The sequence below is a fragment of the Scleropages formosus genome, chromosome 21 (genome assembly GCF_900964775.1).
Source record: "Scleropages formosus chromosome 21, fSclFor1.1, whole genome shotgun sequence".
Lineage (NCBI taxonomy): Eukaryota > Metazoa > Chordata > Actinopteri > Osteoglossiformes > Osteoglossidae > Scleropages > Scleropages formosus.
In genome coordinates this window covers 15,740,270-15,757,586 of record NC_041826.1, presented here as the reverse complement: position 1 = coordinate 15,757,586, position 17,317 = coordinate 15,740,270, and the positions used below count along the sequence as shown (strand labels likewise).

Below are 17,317 nucleotides of genomic sequence, written 5' to 3'. Positions count from 1 at the left end.
AATTCAACATTTGCAAACAAAACAACCACAACACTACCGCACAACTCAATATACTTGAAAATCAAGACCATATCAACAAAGTTCAATTAAAAAAATTAAAAAAAAAACAAACATCAAACATCAATGTGCCTTGTCTGCACCTTCAAACAAATGAAACACATAAGCTATTAAAGCTCTGCCTTCATTGCTGTTACACAAGGTTGCCTGACTGAATCCTGAGTTCTTTTTAGGGAGAAAGGCAAATTTGTGTATAACTGCATTGTATTACGTAAGTACACTGCTGCCGTGCGTAACATTAGAGTAACAAATTTTCAAAGATATCAGTATTTCCCATTTATTTGTTCATTTTAAGGGCATTTTATTCCCTGTTCTACGTTCTAAAAATTTCCATCTCTTGCAGAGCTAAAGAAACCTGCATTTCCACATCCAGGCATCAGCTGGCAAAATAATGTGCTCAGAACAGAAACAGTATAGCGCAGGACTGCTATCATTCAACTCGCACGCATGATGATTACTACTTGTATCTGGTGTTCCTGTGTGCTAGAGATCAATGCCAAGATGAGGAATGCAATTCATGTTTATGGGATGAAAGGGTCAGTCAGTTTGTTCATTTAGCTGAGGAATTTCTCCAAAGACACGCAATGTTAAGCTACTTACAAAGATTTACTTATTTAGCTGGGCAGTTGTACTGGAGCAAGTATCTAGTGCAAGAATACTACAGCTGGAGGTAGGATTTAACCCTACATCCTCTGGGTTCAGAGATAATACCTGTAACCACTATGTCATCAGCTCACTGTTCATTTCCGTACTGTTTTAATTCAGATGGACTGGTAGCTTTTTGAGAATGAACTGCTCATTCCAGGTCCTGCTGCAGCATCTGTATTTGGTTTAGGTCTGGACTTTCACCAAGTCACTCCAAAACTTTCATCTTGCTGTTTTTTCAGCCAATCTGATGTGACTTTACTTTTGTGTTTTGGATTATTATTTGCATTATAGCTCACAGATGAGTGATTAGACATTCTGGATACAAATTTTCTGACACTGAGTAGAATTCACAGTTCCTTCACTGATGGCAAGTCAACCAGTTTCTAAGACAAAGCGTGCCCACACCATCACACTGCTACCACCATGTCTGACTGTTGGGATGATCTTTCTATGGAATGCTGTGTTTGCTGCATGTTAAACATAATGGGACCTATCTCATCCAAAATGTTCCACTTTTGACTCATTTGTCCATAGAATATACTCCCAAAAGGTTTGGGGATCATCCAGGTGTTCCCTGGTGAGTGAGAGACAAATTTCTTGTTCTTCTTGGTTAACAGTGGTTTCTGCTTTGCTACTTTCCTATGAGGGGGGTGCAGTGGCGCAGTGGGTTGGACCGGGTCCTGCTCTCCAGTGGGTCTGGGGTTCGAGTCCTGCTTGGGGTGCCTTGCGGCGGACTGGCGTCCCGTCCTGGGTGTGCCCTCTCCGGCCTTACGCCCTGTGTTACCGGGTAGGCTCCGGTTCCCTGTGACCCTGTGTGGGACAAGCGGTTCTGAAATTGTGTGTGTGTGTGTGTGTGTGTGTGTGTGTGTGTGTGTGTACGTACTTTCCCATGAAGGCTATTTTTTGCCCATTGTCTTTCTGATTGAGGAGTTATGAGCACCGAACTTAGCTAAGGCAAGAGAAGCCTTTACTATTTGCAGACAGTATATAAAAATACACAGAAAGCAAGTTTTCAATAGTTATTTGTTCACTCAGATGCCCCTATCAAATATTAGATGATGGCTGATGACCCAAAAACATTCCATGTCATGATGCACATGATGATGGAGAAAGCTAGGAACAGTCATTTCTTGATTGTACTCCGCTACCCCGAAACTGGCCATCGGATTGACATGCCCTACACTCCACACTGTCATACCAGCATCTTCTTTATGGACAGCAGCCTAGACAGTAAATCATATGATAGATCAAATTAATGACCAGCAGAAAGAGAGTATTTTTGTCACAATGTGTAGCATTACCCTGTTAAGCTAATGGAATGTTAGACATGTATACATGGTCTGCTTCATAAATCCACATAGTATGTAAGTACTACAGTCAATGAGTAGCAACAGAAATCTTTAATGTTAATAAGGAGGTGATAGCAAACTATGATGTCTGTTTAAAGAGACTAAAGTAAATTTTGATCGACATGCAGTGATGATGCTGTGGGGCGGCCAGTCTAAACCACATGCTGATGCTCAGGAGCAGTCATGGAGGAAAATTCTGGAGTTCCTACAGCAGCATCTGTATTACGGCAAGGATTCTGTGCCATTGTCCAGGTTATAAGGTCACACGAGAACAGTGAAACACTGCAAAAGGCTCTATATGAACATGACACTGTATGTATGTATGTGTGTGTGTGTATGTGTGTGTGTGTGTGTGTGTGCGTGCGCGCGCGCGCTTGTGTTTTCTCCATACTTTTCCCCGTACTTTTCCACTCTGGTATTTGCCTTATCCCTTGCGTACAGAACAGTCAACAGTCCTTGTGCAGGACATAATGTTCTCTTGTGCAAACTTGTTGTCCTCAGTACTTTTCCACTACACAATACTCTTAGGACAGTGCTGGCTCACAACACAATATAGCACAAATAGCACAATTTAAAATTTCATCCATATCTGACTCCTAAGTAAAGAAGAAAACTGGTACAAAAGAAAATGACACTCACCCCTTCCAGCAGTTGCTGTTTCACAATGAACTATTTACAATTGCAATTAATTTTCCCAGTATCACCTGTGAAGAAAGAGAGAGAGAGACACACATGCCCGCAAACCATGCCATAACAATGTTTCACCACAGCTGGAAATGGCATTTGCTTTTGTAATAAATCATAATTATTTTTTAGTATATATGTATAATACTGTAATGACCCACATTACTGCAAGTTTGAGCAGGAAACCTACTTATTGTAAATAGCTGGATCATGGGAAAAATGTAAGTAAGTGTGCAACCACTAGGGTAACTTTGGGGGAAAATGAGGGAGTGACTGTGTTTGCCAGTGAGGAGGTGCTAAGCAGGCTGGTTTCAAGTGTAGGTCCTTAAAGGAAAGAGATTGTCAAAGCAAGAGCATTATTCCTCTGAGTGCCGGTGTTCTAACAAAACATTATAATGAATGCTGTTTGTGTATCCTTTTTCGCCCCATCCGAACCCAGAGCACTACTCACCCAGGCCAGGCCCACACAATCAGAAGCTTGGCCCACCCTGGCCCCACATCCAATCACGAAATTGGTGCGATATTCAGTTCAGCTCCAGAGATTTTCTTTTTTCTTTCCTTTTTTTTCTTTTTTTTTTTTATTTTGGCTGTCGAATAGCCTTAGCCTCATTCACTTCACTACCTTCGAGGTTAACGGACATGCTGAATTATGAAGCAATGGTAGAAACAGCCAGTGAATTGTATTAGAATTATTAGTGAACTTTATTACTACTACACACTTTAATAGCCTAAGACAACACAACATGTACAGATTTCTTGTTCCGAAAGGACAATAGAAAACCACTTTAGCTCAGCAGGACACAACTACCACCTCATCCAATGATTTGTGGCAATGAGGTCGGAGAAATAGAAGAGTCAAGTTCATCAGCAGCTTCCGATGGTGTCAAAAATCACAATTACACCCGCTCAAAAATGCAGTAATTCTGTCCCAAACAATTTAAAAAAGGGCAAATCCTCATCAGCCAGTTCTGAAATCATATCCCTGAGCTCTTTTTGGAGGGAGGGAGAGATGCTTTTCGGCCGCTTGGTATCAGTCACGACCCTGGCTTGAATTTTCTGTAGAGCGCGATGCATGCTTTTGTTTTCCGTGTCGAGTGTTTGGTGCTGCTTTTTCCGAAAAAGACACTTTTGTTTCATCCATCCATCCATCCATCCATCTTCCTCCGCTTTTATCCGGGGCCGGCTCGCGGGGGCAGCAGTCCGAGCAGAGTCCTCCAGACTTCCCTCTCCCCGCACACCTCCTCCAGTTCCTCTGGGGGAACCCTAAGGCGTTCCCAGGCCAGCCGGGAGACATAGTCTCTCCAACATGTCCTGGGTCTGCCCCGAGGCCTCCTCCCAGTGGGACAAGCCCGGAACACCTCCCCAGGGAGGCGTCCAGGAGGCATCCGGAACAGATGCCCGAGCCACCTCAACTGGCTCCTCTCGATGCGGAGGAGCAGCGGCTCTACTCCGAGCTCCTCCCGGGTGACTGAGCTCCTCACCCTATCCCTAAGGGTGCTCCCAGCCACTCTGCGGAGGAAACTCATTTCTGCCGCTTGTATCCGCGATCTCATTCTTTCAGTCATGATCCAGAGTTCATGACCATAGGTGAGGGTAGGAACGTAGATTGACCGGTAAATTGAGATCTTCGCCTTACGACTCAGCTCCCTCTTCACCACAACAGACCGGTACAATGACCGCATTATTGCGGACGCCGCACCGATCCGTCTGTCAACCTGCCGCTCCATTTTTCCCTCACTCGTGAACAAGACCCCGAGATACTTAAACTCCTCCACTTGAGGGAGCAACTCCCCCCTAACCCGGAGGGAGCAATCCACCTTTTTCCGACTGAGAACCATGGCCTCGGATTTGGAGGTGCTGATTCTCATCCCCGCCGCTTCGCACTCGGCTGCAAACCTCCCCAGTGCACGCTGCAAGTCTTGACTTGATGAAGCCAACAGGACCACATCGTCCGCAAAAAGCAGAGACGAGATCTCGCGGCCACCAAAACAGACACCCTCCGTTCCCTGACTGCGCCTAGAAATTCTGTCCATAAAGATAATGAACAGAATCGGTGACAAAGGGCAGCCCTGGCGGAGTCCAACATGCACCGGGAACAGGTCTGACTTACTGCCGGCAATGCGAACCAAGCTCCTACTCCGGTCATACAGGGAACGAACAGCCCGTAGCAACGAGCCCCGAACCCCATAATCCCGAAGTACCCCCCACAGGATGCCACGAGGGACACGGTCGAATGCCTTCTCCAGGTCCACAAAACACATATGGACTGGTTGGGCAAACTCCCACGAACCCTCCAGCACCCTAGTGAGGGTATAGAGCTGGTCCAGTGTTCCACGGCCAGGGCGAAAACCGCATTGCTCCTCCTGAATCCGAGGTTCGACTATCGGTCGGATTCTCCTTTCCAGTACCCTGGCATAGACTTTCCCAGGGAGGCTAAGGAGTGTGATCCCCCTGTAGTTGGAACACAATCTCCGGTCCCCCTTCTTAAAAAGAGGGACCACCACCCCGGTCTGCCAGTCCAGAGGCACCGTTCCCGAACTCCACGCGATGCTGCAGAGGCGTGTCAGCCAAGACAGCCCCACAACATCCAGAGACTTGAGAAACTCGGGGCGGATCTCATCCACCCCCGGAGCCTTGCCACCGAGGAGTTTTTTGACTACCTCAGCAACTTCAGCCAGGGTAATGGACGAGTCCCCCTCCGAGTCCCCAGCCTCAGCTTCCTCTACGGAAGGCGTGTCGGAGGGATTGAGGAGATCCTCAAAGTACTCCTTCCACCACCCGAGAACATCCTCAGCTGAGGTCAGCAGCGCACCACTTCCACTGTTAACAGTGTTCGTGGAACACCGCTTCCCCCCTCTGAGTCGCCGGACGGTTTGCCAGAATCTCTCTGAGGCCGACCGAAAGTCTTCCTCCATGGCCTCGCCGAACTCCTCCCAAGCCCGAGTTTTTGCCGCGGCGACTGCCAGAGCCGCGCTCCGTTTGGCCCGTCGGTACCTGTCAGCTGCTTCAGGAGTCCCATGAGCCAGCCAGGCCCAATAGAACTCCTTCTTCAGCTTGACGGCATCCCTTACTTCCGGTGTCCACCACTGTGTTCGGGGATTGCCGCCGCGACAGGCGCCGGAGACCTTATGGCCGCAGCTCCGAACCGCCGCCCCGACAATGGAGGCACGGAACGTAGTCCATTCAGACTCAATGTCCCCCCACCTCCCTCGGGACCTGGTTGAAGCTCTGTCGGAGGTGGGAGTTGAAGACCTCTCTGACAGGGGCCTCCGCCAAACGTTCCCAACAGACCCTCACTATGCGTTTGGGCCTGCCAGGTCTGTCCAGCTTTTTCCCCCGCCATCGAATCCAACTCACCACCAGGTGGTGATCAGTTGACAGCTCAGCCCCTCTCTTCACCCGAGTGTCCAAGACATATGGCCGAAGGTCAGAAGAAACGACTACAAAGTCGATCATCGACCTCCGACCTAGGGTGTCCTGGTGCCAAGTGCACTGATGGACACCCTTATGCATGAACATGGTGTTCGTTATGGATAAACCGCGACTAGCACAGAAATCCAATAACAACTCACCGCTCGGGTTCAGATCAGGGAGGCCGTTCCTCCCAATCACGCCCCTCCAGGTATCACTGTCGCTGCCCACGTGGGCGTTAAAGTCCCCCAGTAGAACGACAGAGTCCCCAGTGGGAGCGCTTTCCAGCACACCCCCCAGGGACTCTAAAAAGGCCGGGTACTCTACACTGCCGCTAGGCGCATAAGCACAAACGACAGTGAGAGACCGTTCCCTGACCCGAAGGCGTAGGGAGACGACCCTCTCATTCACCGGGGTAGACTCCAACACATGGCGGCTGAACTGGGGGGCTATTAATAAGCCCACACCAGCCCGCCGCCTCTCACCTTGGGCAACGCCAGAATAGTGGAGAGTCCACCCTCGATCGAGAAGAGTGGTTCCAGAACCCAAGCTGTGAGTGGAAGTGAGCCCGACTATATCTAGACGGTATCTCTCAACTTCCCGCACCAGCTCAGGCTCCTTCCCCGCCAGTGAGGTGACATTCCAAGTCCCAGAAACCAGAGTTGGCGCCCGAGGTTTGGGTCGGCCGGGCACTCGGCCCCGACCACCGCCCAAATAACAATGCACCGGCCCCTTACGGTTTCTCCGGCAGGTGGTGAGCCCACCGAAGAACTTTTGTTTCAACAGGTTTTAAAAACTGGAAAGCAGCATTAGAATGTGACCACAGTCTTCAAAAACATGCTTGTAGCCAGGCTCATTTACAAGCCTCGACAACATAGACAGAGTTTTGCCGCTGACAGGTGTCAGAGGAGACCGTAGCATGTTTGCTCGGCCCCCAACAGATAGAAAAGAATCGCTATTAAATAAAAAAGCATGGCAGGTATTGTGAAATTTTTAGCAGTCAATGACCTTCCACTACATGGGGATCGGGAAACATTTGACAATGAGGAGGATTGCATAGCTGCAGGGCTTTTTGCCAAGTTGTTTAAATACACGTTGGAAAAAGATAAAGACCAGTCTCTGTAAAGACCTGCCCCTTTTATAAAATCTAAAGTTACTAAATAGATGCAAAATAAATGAAAAAATATATGTATTAAAAATGAAAAACAAAAACAATAAAATAAACAACAAAAACAACAAGAAACAAATAAAAAAATTTTCTTTTTAGATTTTGTGATATTCCAAGTGATAACACCCCCACACCCCAGCAGCCCCTCCCCCCCGGGCCCACCAGGAAGAACACTCGGCCGACTTTTCATCTCATACCTGAAGCCAGGCCTGTGCGCACCACTGGATGTCTGAGGTGGGATGGGGCAGGGTGATAAGAGACTGAATTCGGGAGCTGTTGAACACCGAAAAATGAGAAGCCAGTGGGATGAAAAAAACAGCACCTGTTGAAAGAAGTACGTGTGACAGTGGGGGTCAACACGGAGCAGCTGTGGCGGAGAACGAGTCTCCAGAGGGACCCTGGGGAAGCACGCGCTGTGGTGGAGATGGCGGAGCGCCTAGTAGGGTAGAAGTGGCAGAAGGAGGCAGCGAACCACCTCCGAGCGCAGTGCTGGAAAAAGTTGCCCTGCGGAGAGCGACGATTTCCTGAAGAGGTCAGGTAATGTGCTGAACGGCATGCCTTGATGACGGACGGGCAGGGCACCGTAGCCGAGGTGACTAGGGTTGCCAGCCATCCCGTGCAGAATCGTTCCATACTTGTGGATAAGAGTTACGTTCCATATTAAAACCAAACGGAACGCGGTTTGTCCCGTATTCTAACCTTCCACACCGAGACATTTAAAAGTATTTATTACATATATTTATTGCATACATAAACTTCGCAGTTTGCATACGTGTTAAAAGATTAGGAAAACAAATCGCAAAAAATGGATGTGAAACAGAGCTGTGTGTTGTGTGTGTGAGTCCGACTGTCATTGTTGGGCGTTGCTACGTTACTCCAATCATTCGCCTCATGCAGAACTGGACTGACTGCTCTTAAATCCTTTTTGAGAAGTCATGTGAGAAGTAAGGAAGATCTGAGAAGGAAAGAGAAGGGGCTTTTTTTGTTTGCACTTTTACCGGTCAGAATATTGCACTTTTGTTTGCGCTGTTCATAAAAAATTGTGAAATGCAGTCTACTTCCAATCAGTTGCTGTGCTTAAGGATGTTAAGCTTATCAAAGCATGTGCTTTTCATTGATGCAAATTTAACTTTTTTGAATTTGTGTCTGTTCATTAGGCTAGCTAGAGGGCGTGGTGATGCAGCGGGTTTGGCCTGTGCCTGCTCTCTGGTGGGTCTGGGGTTCAAGTCCTGCTTGGGGTGCCTTGCGACGGACTGGTATCCCATCCTGGGTGTGTCCACTCTCCCCCAGCCTTGGTCCCTGTGTTGCTGGGTTAGGCTCCAGTTCACCGCGACCATGCTTGGGATGAGCGGTTTCAGACTGTGTGTGTGTGTGTGTGTGTGTGTGTGTGTGTGTGTGTGTGTGTGTGTGTGTAAGAGAGAGAGAGAGAGAGAGAGAGATCAACGTTAAAAATCACTCAAAACGACTCTGAGACTGTTCCTCATCAGTTATGTATATGGCAGTAGTGTTCCACCCACTCTACTCTGCCAGGGTCCAGAACTCCAGCGTACTCGGCCACGGTCCAGGTTCACTGTCGTATGTGCAGGAAATGGTCACCGGCAGCATGGCCGGCGTTAGGATGGTCAAACACTTACGGGCTAAATAAAGGGGTGAACATGTTCGGGAGTGGGAGGAAGAGAAAGCCTGTGGGGGGCACTAAGCAAGCTGGGAAGGTTGGCTTGGGATGCAGATCGTTGAGGAAAAGGGGTCCTCGGACCGAGAGCATTATTTCTCTGTGTGCCGGTGTTGTAATGCAATGTTTGCAATGAACACTGCCTCTGCATCCTACTTCCCTCCCTCCAAACACAGAGGGCTGCCCACCACAGTGTAATTAAGGTTTTGTGATGGTTTTCTGCTGTACTGACCGCCCCACGGTACAGTTCAACCCGTGTGTTGCAATCGCCTCAAAGAAAGAGACAGATAGACGGTCAATACTCCGCTGTCGTCGTGTGGGAAAACAGTCTGTGGAGGAGTCTCCATTTGTGACACGAGGACAAAAAAGCAGTTAAGTATTTGAATCCAAGTGTAAGCTGTGCTGTCAATGTAGGTACGTCGAAATCATCTTAAGAAGAAGGCGAGAACACGTGGTTAGAGTACTTAGAGTAGTATTTTTACCACACCACACTTGCCAGGAATGTTTATCTAATCGAAACTGAGCACGAAAGGCGAAAAATGAGTGACGCGAGGTAGTAGTGCTGGAGGATGTGGTTTCTATTCTCCCTCATTCTCTGTGGAGTTTGCATGTTCTCCCAGTGTCTGCGTGGGCCTCCTCCAGGTGCTCCGGTTTATTCCCACAGTCCAAAGACATGGTGTTCAGGTGGACTGGTGACTTCCAAAAGCGGCCATAGTGCGTGAGTGACGGGGAGAAAGTGTGTATTGATGAGTGCCTCATTGTAAATAGTGTATCTAGCAGTGTAAGTCAGCCAACTTAAAGATAATGTCGATAACATGCAGTGAAATATAACTGTGTTGTGTGGAGGGGAATTTGACCTCACTGGAGAGACACCCATATCCCTTAATGTTTAAATTTACTCATTTAAATTCACTCAGTCAGAATGACTTTGAATGTTAAAAGTACAATTATTTACCCATTTATACAGATGAATAATGTGTTTTATTGGAGCAATTTCAGAGTAAGTACCTTGCTCAAGAGTACTACAGCCAAATCGATCTTTAGATCCAAAGACAGTAACCCTAACCACTACGCTACCAGCTGTCACTGAACACAAAATTAATTATATATAAAAATTTAAAAAGCAAAAATTCGTTTTTCTTTTACCTAAGCGAGTTTAATCGGTGACCTAAAAAGGTCAAATGTTCAAACAAGGCTCTTCAGAAGAGAACAATTTTTATAAAATAAATAACAGACAATAAAAACAGATGAATAGTTTAGTTGTGGTAATACTGCTAAACTGTTCCGATTGAAACAGTCTCTTTTAGACATAAACACTGAAATTTAACCATTCTGTAACTACAGTGTAACAGGTTTTTAACCACTCTGTAACTGCTATTTAACCATTTTGTTACTACAATTTAACCACTATTTAACCATTGTGTAACTACGGTATAACCACTGTTTAACAGCTCTGTATCTACAATGTAACCGCTACTGATCCGTTCTCTAACCACAATGTAGCCGCTCTTCAACCGTTTTGCAACCACAATGTAACCACTCTTTAACCATTCTGTAACTACAATGTAGGGGGCACAGTGGTGCTCTCTGGTGGCTCTGGGGTTCAAGTCCTGCTTGGAGTGCCGTGCGATGAACTAGTGTCCTGTCCTGAGTGTGTCCCTTCCCCCTACGGCCTTGTGCCCTGTGTTGTCGGGCTCTGCTCCAGTTCGCCGCGATCTCAATTGGAACAAACAGTTTCAGACTGTGTGTGTGTGTATATGTGTAACTATTTAACCATTTTGCAACCACAGTGTAACCACTCTTTAATCCTTATGTAACTACAATGTAGCCGCTCTTTAACCGTATTGTAATCACACTGTAACCATTCTTTAACCGCTATTTAACTGTTCTGTAACCCTGTTGGTCTCTGTCCACACAAGTGTCAACAGTCTGGGAAAATAGTTGTTAATATCTCAAAACTAATTCTAATTTTCACAGCTTCACGGAGCTTGAATGGACTACAACTGCAGTTCTTTAAAAGAGTCAGTACTTCTCCAGGGATTGTATTAAAGGAACTGCTAATGACTCACCTATTATGTCAGATGAGAAAGACTGCTTCTCATTAAATAACCGTTTTGTAAGGGACACGATGGGTTCACATACTTTCAAGCAGCTATATATTTAAAGCAATTTTAGACCAAGTTACTCTCGCATCCACCTGTCTGTAAGATTATCATCCTCCTTCAGAATACAGGACATGGCTACCTCAAAGATAGTGATATTTACCGTGCCACGGTAGACATGGACTCTACTATTTAAGAGCAATGTGTGTTTAATGGTGTCATGGCAGAAAACAGGTAGTAAATTAATGAGCTGATCACTTTCCTTCTAATTTTTCTTTTTATTTAACAGGTCATGTCTAGAACTTGTCCACTGCTCACAGTCCAGCCATCCAGAGGACTTGTTGATGAAAAGTTTGTAATTACTGTAAAACATTTACCGCCTAAACAAGAGGTTACTCTTTATTCCCTACATGAGTGTGAAAACGGGAATTTCTGGGAGGCATTTGGACACTATGTCAGCGACCCACAAGGAGCAGTCTCAGGTTTGATATTGTGTTTGTACATTTTGACATCCGGTACTGAAACTGATCAGTATTTGTTGACTGGTCAAGCTTCAGGATATCATTCTAAATGCCAGTTGCAAATTGTAAACACATAATTTCATAGGTTACAACTGAAATGCTGCTTAGTAACATTTAGTAAAATTTCTGCTAGAGATGTTCCAAACTAAAAAGTGTTAAATTGCTATTCCCGAAGAATTTCTTGTCCTTCAGGTATACTAAATCCTCAACTAACACATAAACGTAGGATCCGAAGTTTCTTCATAACTCGATTATGTACTCGATTTGGTAATGCCAAAGTAACTTCTGACTCTAAAGTTGCAATCCTAAACAAGCTGAACACATTTGTCCCTCTCATTATGATTCTCACTATATCCATATTACCAAGTGATTCAGCAGAATTTATGGTATTTATGCCAGCTGTAGCATACAGTATATTCATAGTTTACACATGTTCTTGCAGCCTACATTACATGAGGTGGCAAGCCAAGGGCTGGATACCCCAGGGTTCAGTTCTCAATTTCAGACAAAGCGAAAAAAAAATAAAAGAAAAAATACTCTGACACTTTCAGCTGTCCATCCATGATTAAATACCACTTATCTAATACAGGGTTATGGTGTCCCTGGCCTCTTCCAGCAGCCCATAGCAGCAAGCTGAGTACACCACGGATGTGATGCCACTGCATTGCAGTGTATCGCTTATTATTCCGATTTTCAAAAAAACAACTTGTTTAAAAATTATATAAAACTAAAAACATGTTATCTCCATAGCCTCCCATCCAGTGCCGTTGATCAAAATATTTTGTATACATATGGCTTTTGTCAGCTTCGGGCCACTTTCAACTTTTCATCTGCAAATCAATAAAAGCATAATAAAGCACATGCCTTGAGTTACTCACATGTTAAATTCTGTAAAAATCTTGGCTATACCTGTAACAAAATAAGCTTATTTACAAGACTTTTCATTTTCAAAATTTTTACAAACTGAAAAAAATTAAAAACTGGCAGTTGACTGTTTTATCCCATAAACATGAATAGCATTCTTCGTCTTGGCATTGATCTCTACAGCACTCAGGAACACCAGATACAAGTAGTAATCATCATGCGTGCGAGTTGAATGACAGCGGTCCTGCACTATACTGTTTCTGTTCTGAGCACATTATTTTGCCAGCTGATGCCTGGATGTGAAAATGCAGGTTTCTTTAGCTCTGCAACAGATGGAAATTTTAGAAAGTAGAACAGGGAAGAACATGCCCTTAAATCTGAACAAATAAAGGGGGCAGTACTCATATCTTTGAGAATCTGTAAGTCTAATGTTACACACGGCAGCAGTGTGCTTACGTAATACAATGCAGTTACACACAAATTTGCCCTTCTCCTATAAAAGAACTCAGGATTAAATCAGGCAACCTTGTGTAACAGCAATGACGGCAGGGCTTTAATAGCTAATGTGTTTCATTTGTTTAAAGGCACAGACGATGCCAGTGTAGGAGGTACTTATGAGGGCATTGAACCCATGGGTTTACTCTGGAGCATGAGACCAGTACCAGGGAGCAAACCAGGACTCAGGTAGACATTATTATTACTTTCATCTTGCATCAATACTTAATGTCAGTAACCGCCTATCTTGGAAGCACAACCTACAGAAACAGCACAGTTGTAAAACCTACAACTAGTCACAAAGCCCAGGTGGTGTGAGGCACTGACGCTAACCACAGTGCCACCCTGGTTCTAACTCGTGTTCTGTTTTTTGTATTAACCCCTATCCAGGTTGAGAAAGAAGAATGTTCAGACTCCAGTTGTGGTCCAGATCTTTGTTTACATGGGTCACCTCAACCAGGGGTTCAGGGAGCAGGTGGCCTTAGCTTGTTCCCCAGTTGAACGCTGGTACATGGCCCCAGGTGTCCAGAGAGTCGATGTCACAGATCCCCTGGTCCGTGGGACCCTCTTCCTTCCTCCAGGTAACTCAGGTATTTGTGCAGCAGAGTAAGTGCTGGTTCAAGATCAGGTCTTCACACAAAAACATGTTGTCCTCTTTGAGGTCCTGGACCTTTTCCAGCAATTCTGGACATGTGGGGAATTGGTGGAGGTCTGGTGGAATATCGCTCTGCCCTCTTGGCATCCCATGGCTTCGTCTCCATGACACTGGAGTATCATTCTGTTAAAAAAGTAAAGGCTGATATTCATTTGCTCCATTTTGAGGTAAAATTTTCATGTGTCTCGATTGGCGTGAAACACAAAAACCTGCTTACTTTCATGTTAGTCTCGTAAATTTTATCCTTCCGTGAAAATGTTACAAATTCTCTACTGTGGCCGTTCACCTTGATCCGGAAAAGTGTATGATGCTCTGCCCAATTTTGTCAGTGTAGTTTCTTAAAATAATTTGTATAATGTAGTGTATACATGTTCTGCAGAACAATGTAATAAATATTTACTTTTATTTTCGGTTAATTGGAGGCTAAATCTTTTTTTCATTACTAACACAACACAGCAGAAAAAAAGACAGCAACAAAGAGAAGGACAATAAAAAGATATAAAAAGACAAAGTTAGATGAAAATTTACAAAAAATAATAGTTTTAATCGCTATTTTATTAATAATGTCTTGAATAATAGTAATGTAGTGTTTGATTTCATCTGAGACCCATATAAAGTCAGGTTTCTTATTAGAAAATTAGCATTTATAGATATGAAATTTGGTTTGCAATACAAATGAGGATAATTCTGTTGCTTTTGTGTATTTATTGTCAGAAAGCCTTCAGAATTTTGCAAGAGCACCCCCTGGTAGCCAGTGAATGTGTGGCATTGCTTGGCTTATCTTATGGCTGCTATATTTCCTTATACATGGCTGTGCACTCTGAGGTTGCAAAGGTAAGTCCCTGCACAGGTGAGTTAGCACAGCTCTTCTTTATTCTGTCCTTTATTAATCTTTACCAGCTCAGTTAGCTGTAGTTTCAGAACATGACCTAGCATTCCAGTGATTAATCAGTATTTACTCAGCATAACTGATTACCTCTTTTAATGTCTGTGAATTTGTACTGTTTTCATAGACTTTTAATGTAAAATGACTTCTAGTAACTGGGGAGCTAATTTCCTTGACGGAAGGCGCAGCGTGATGTCTCGTGTAGGCAGCCACTCTCTTTGCCCTGCTTGGTACAACACCGTCCTGCGCCTTCTGTCAGCCTTCTTCTTTTGTGAAGACACCGCTTCCTGGAGTCATACATGCGCAGACTCCTACACCGATTCACTCCTCCTGTACCAGTCTTCCTCACTGGTTTCTGCAGTCCTCAGGAACAATGGGGGCTGATTACTTAAAATGTACTAGAAATGTCTCACGTTAGTTGACGAGTGGACCAAAGAGTTTGTGGGATACTCTGCCCAAAGGAGGAATCTGCTCCAAATAGTCTGGTGCTCGTAGCAGTAGCTCCACAGGTAACGCCCTATCTCCTGATTGAGACGCTACATTTGCCCGTTGGACTGCGTTAGATATCCAGAAGAAAGGCTGACTGACACCTCTAAATGGGAAAAGAAGGCCTTCCAGACCCTGGAGGTGAACTGTGGTCCCCTGTCTAATACAAAATTGTCTGGTATGCCGTACAGCCGGAAGGCATCTGTCCGTCCATCCATCCATCCATCCATCCATCCATCCATTTTCTTGCCCGATTGTCTTTCCACGATAGCGATGGCAACAGGGAGAGCTGAGAGGCCCAGCTGTCCCTGTCCCTTGAAACTTCCTCCAGCTCAGCCCAGGGATCCCCAGCTGTTCCCAAGCCGACTGTGAGATATAATCCCTCAAGCAGGTCTTGGGCCAACCTTGAGGTCTCATCCCAGTTGGCCTTGCCTGGTATACCTCTAAAGGGAGGCGCCCAGGGGGCATCCTTATCAGATGCCCAAACCACCTCACCTGGCTCCTCTCAATGTGGAAGAGGAGCGGCTCTACTCTGAGTTCCTCCCGGATGTCCAAACTCCTCACCCTGTCACGGAGAGTGAGTCCCAACACCCTGGGGAGAAAACTAATTTCAGCCGCTTGTATCTTCAATCTTATTCATTCGTATATTACCCAGAGTTCATGATCATAGGTGAGGGTAAGGATGCAGACCAACCTGTAAATAGAGAGCTTTGCCTTATGGCTCAGCTCCCTCTTCACCACTATAGTCCGGTATAGCGACCGCACCAAGATACTTAAACTCCTCCACCTGGGGCAAATTCTCTCCCCTTACCTGGAGGGGGCATGCCATCCTCTTTCGTGAGAGAACCATGGACTCAGACTTTGAGGTTCTGATCCTCATCCCAATCGCTTCACACTCGGCTGCAAACCGTTCCAGGGCATGTTGGAGGCAACCATGTAACGCTGCCAAAAGGACAACATCATTAGCAAAAAGTAGACATCACCTTCCGACTCCAACACAGAATGCCCTCCTGACCTTGACTATGCTTTGATATCCTGTTCATAAAAAAACCACAAACGAGAGTGGAGACAAGGCACAACCTTAGTGGAGTCCAAAACCCACATTGAATGGGCTTGACTTAATGCAGAGTATGCGGACACACCTCTCGCTCCATGTGTACAGAGACCGAATGGTCCGCAGTAGTGGCCCCGGCACCCCATACTCCCTAAGCGCCTCGCACAGAATTTCTCGAGAAACATGGTCATAGGCCTTCTCCAAGTCTACTAAACACATGTAGACTGGATTAGCGAATTCCCATGCCCCCTCAATTATCTGTGAGAGGGTAAAAAGCTGGTCCACTGTTCCCGGGCCAGGACTGAATCCGCATTGTTCCTCTTCAACCCAAGGTTCAAATATTGGCCGGAGCCTCCTTTCCAGCATCCTGGCATAGACTTTCCCAGGGAAGCTGAGAAATGTGATACCCCGATAGTTGGCACACACTCTCCAGTCCTCCCTTTTCTTAAAGATAGGGACCACCACCCCAGTTTGCCAATCCAAAGGCACTGTCCCCAAGATCCATGCAACATTGCAGAGGAGTGTCAACCACGACAGCTGTACAACATCCAGGGCCATAAGCACTTCCCGGCAAATCTCATTCAACCCCGGTGCTTTGCCATTGTGGAGCTTTCCAACTACCTCAGTGACTTCCACCAGGGAAATGGACTCTGATAGCCCAGAAGCCTCTGGCCCTGACTCCTGCAAGGGAGGCATATCTCTCAGGTTTTAGAGTTCCTCAAAGTGCTCCTTCCACCTCCTGACAATGTCCTCATTAGAGGTCAGAGTTTCTCCACTCTTGCTGAGCACAGCTTCAGTGAAGCTCCTCCGGCCCCTCCTGAGCCACTGGATGGTTCTCCAGAACCTCTTTGAGGCTGACCGAGAGTCATTTTCCATAGCCTCTCCAAAGTCCTCCCATGCTCTGGATTTTGCTTCTGCAACCGCAGCCGCTGCCACCTTTTTTGCCTGCTGGCACCTGTCTGCTGAGTCAGGAGTCCCCAGAGCCAACCAGGCCCTAAAGGCCTTCTTCTTCAGCTTGACGGATTCCCTCACCACCGGTGTCCACTAACGGGTTCCTGGGCTGCCGCCATGACTGGCACCAACAAGGTTTTGGCCACAGCTGTGCCTGGCTGCTTCCACAATGGAGGTTTTGAACAGTTCCATTCAGACTCCATGTCCCCTACTTCCTCCAGGACATGGGAGAAGCTCTTCCGGAGGTGTGAGTTAAAATCATTCCGGACAGGGTCCTCTGACAGTCATTCCCAGCACACCCTCACTAAATGCTT

General features: G+C 46.0%; 1 protein-coding gene and 1 long non-coding RNA gene across 5 annotated transcripts in view; one reads left to right on the top strand and one right to left on the bottom strand.

Annotated features, from left to right (window-relative positions):
• Nucleotides 1-1,556: 1,556 nt before the first annotated feature.
• On the bottom strand, nucleotides 1,557-3,928 carry LOC114909302 (uncharacterized). Its single transcript, XR_003797206.1, has 3 exons — nucleotides 3,190-3,928; nucleotides 2,694-2,758; nucleotides 1,557-1,928 (listed from the first exon to the last, which is right to left on the bottom strand). It is a non-coding gene; the product is annotated as an uncharacterized LOC114909302 (long non-coding RNA).
• Nucleotides 3,929-7,364: 3,436 nt separating this feature from the next.
• The window catches only part of LOC108922483 (acyl-coenzyme A thioesterase 4-like), a 29,899-nt gene continuing 19,946 nt past the window's right edge, over nucleotides 7,365-17,317 (top strand). Inside the window, exons 1-6 of one of the 4 annotated variants that reach the window (XM_029247597.1) lie at nucleotides 7,365-7,854; nucleotides 11,381-11,573; nucleotides 13,061-13,160; nucleotides 13,362-13,552; nucleotides 13,633-13,793; nucleotides 14,341-14,460. In XM_029247597.1, coding sequence (XP_029103430.1) covers nucleotides 11,384-11,573; nucleotides 13,061-13,160; nucleotides 13,362-13,552; nucleotides 13,633-13,793; nucleotides 14,341-14,460 — 762 coding nt within the window. In that variant the 5' untranslated portion in view covers nucleotides 7,365-7,854; nucleotides 11,381-11,383. Of the gene's footprint in view, nucleotides 7,855-8,831; nucleotides 9,361-11,380; nucleotides 11,574-13,060; nucleotides 13,161-13,361; nucleotides 13,553-13,632; nucleotides 13,794-14,340; nucleotides 14,461-17,317 lie in introns of those variants that run through there. The other 3 variants (XM_029247598.1, XM_029247599.1, XM_029247596.1) reach the window with 3 other exon arrangements.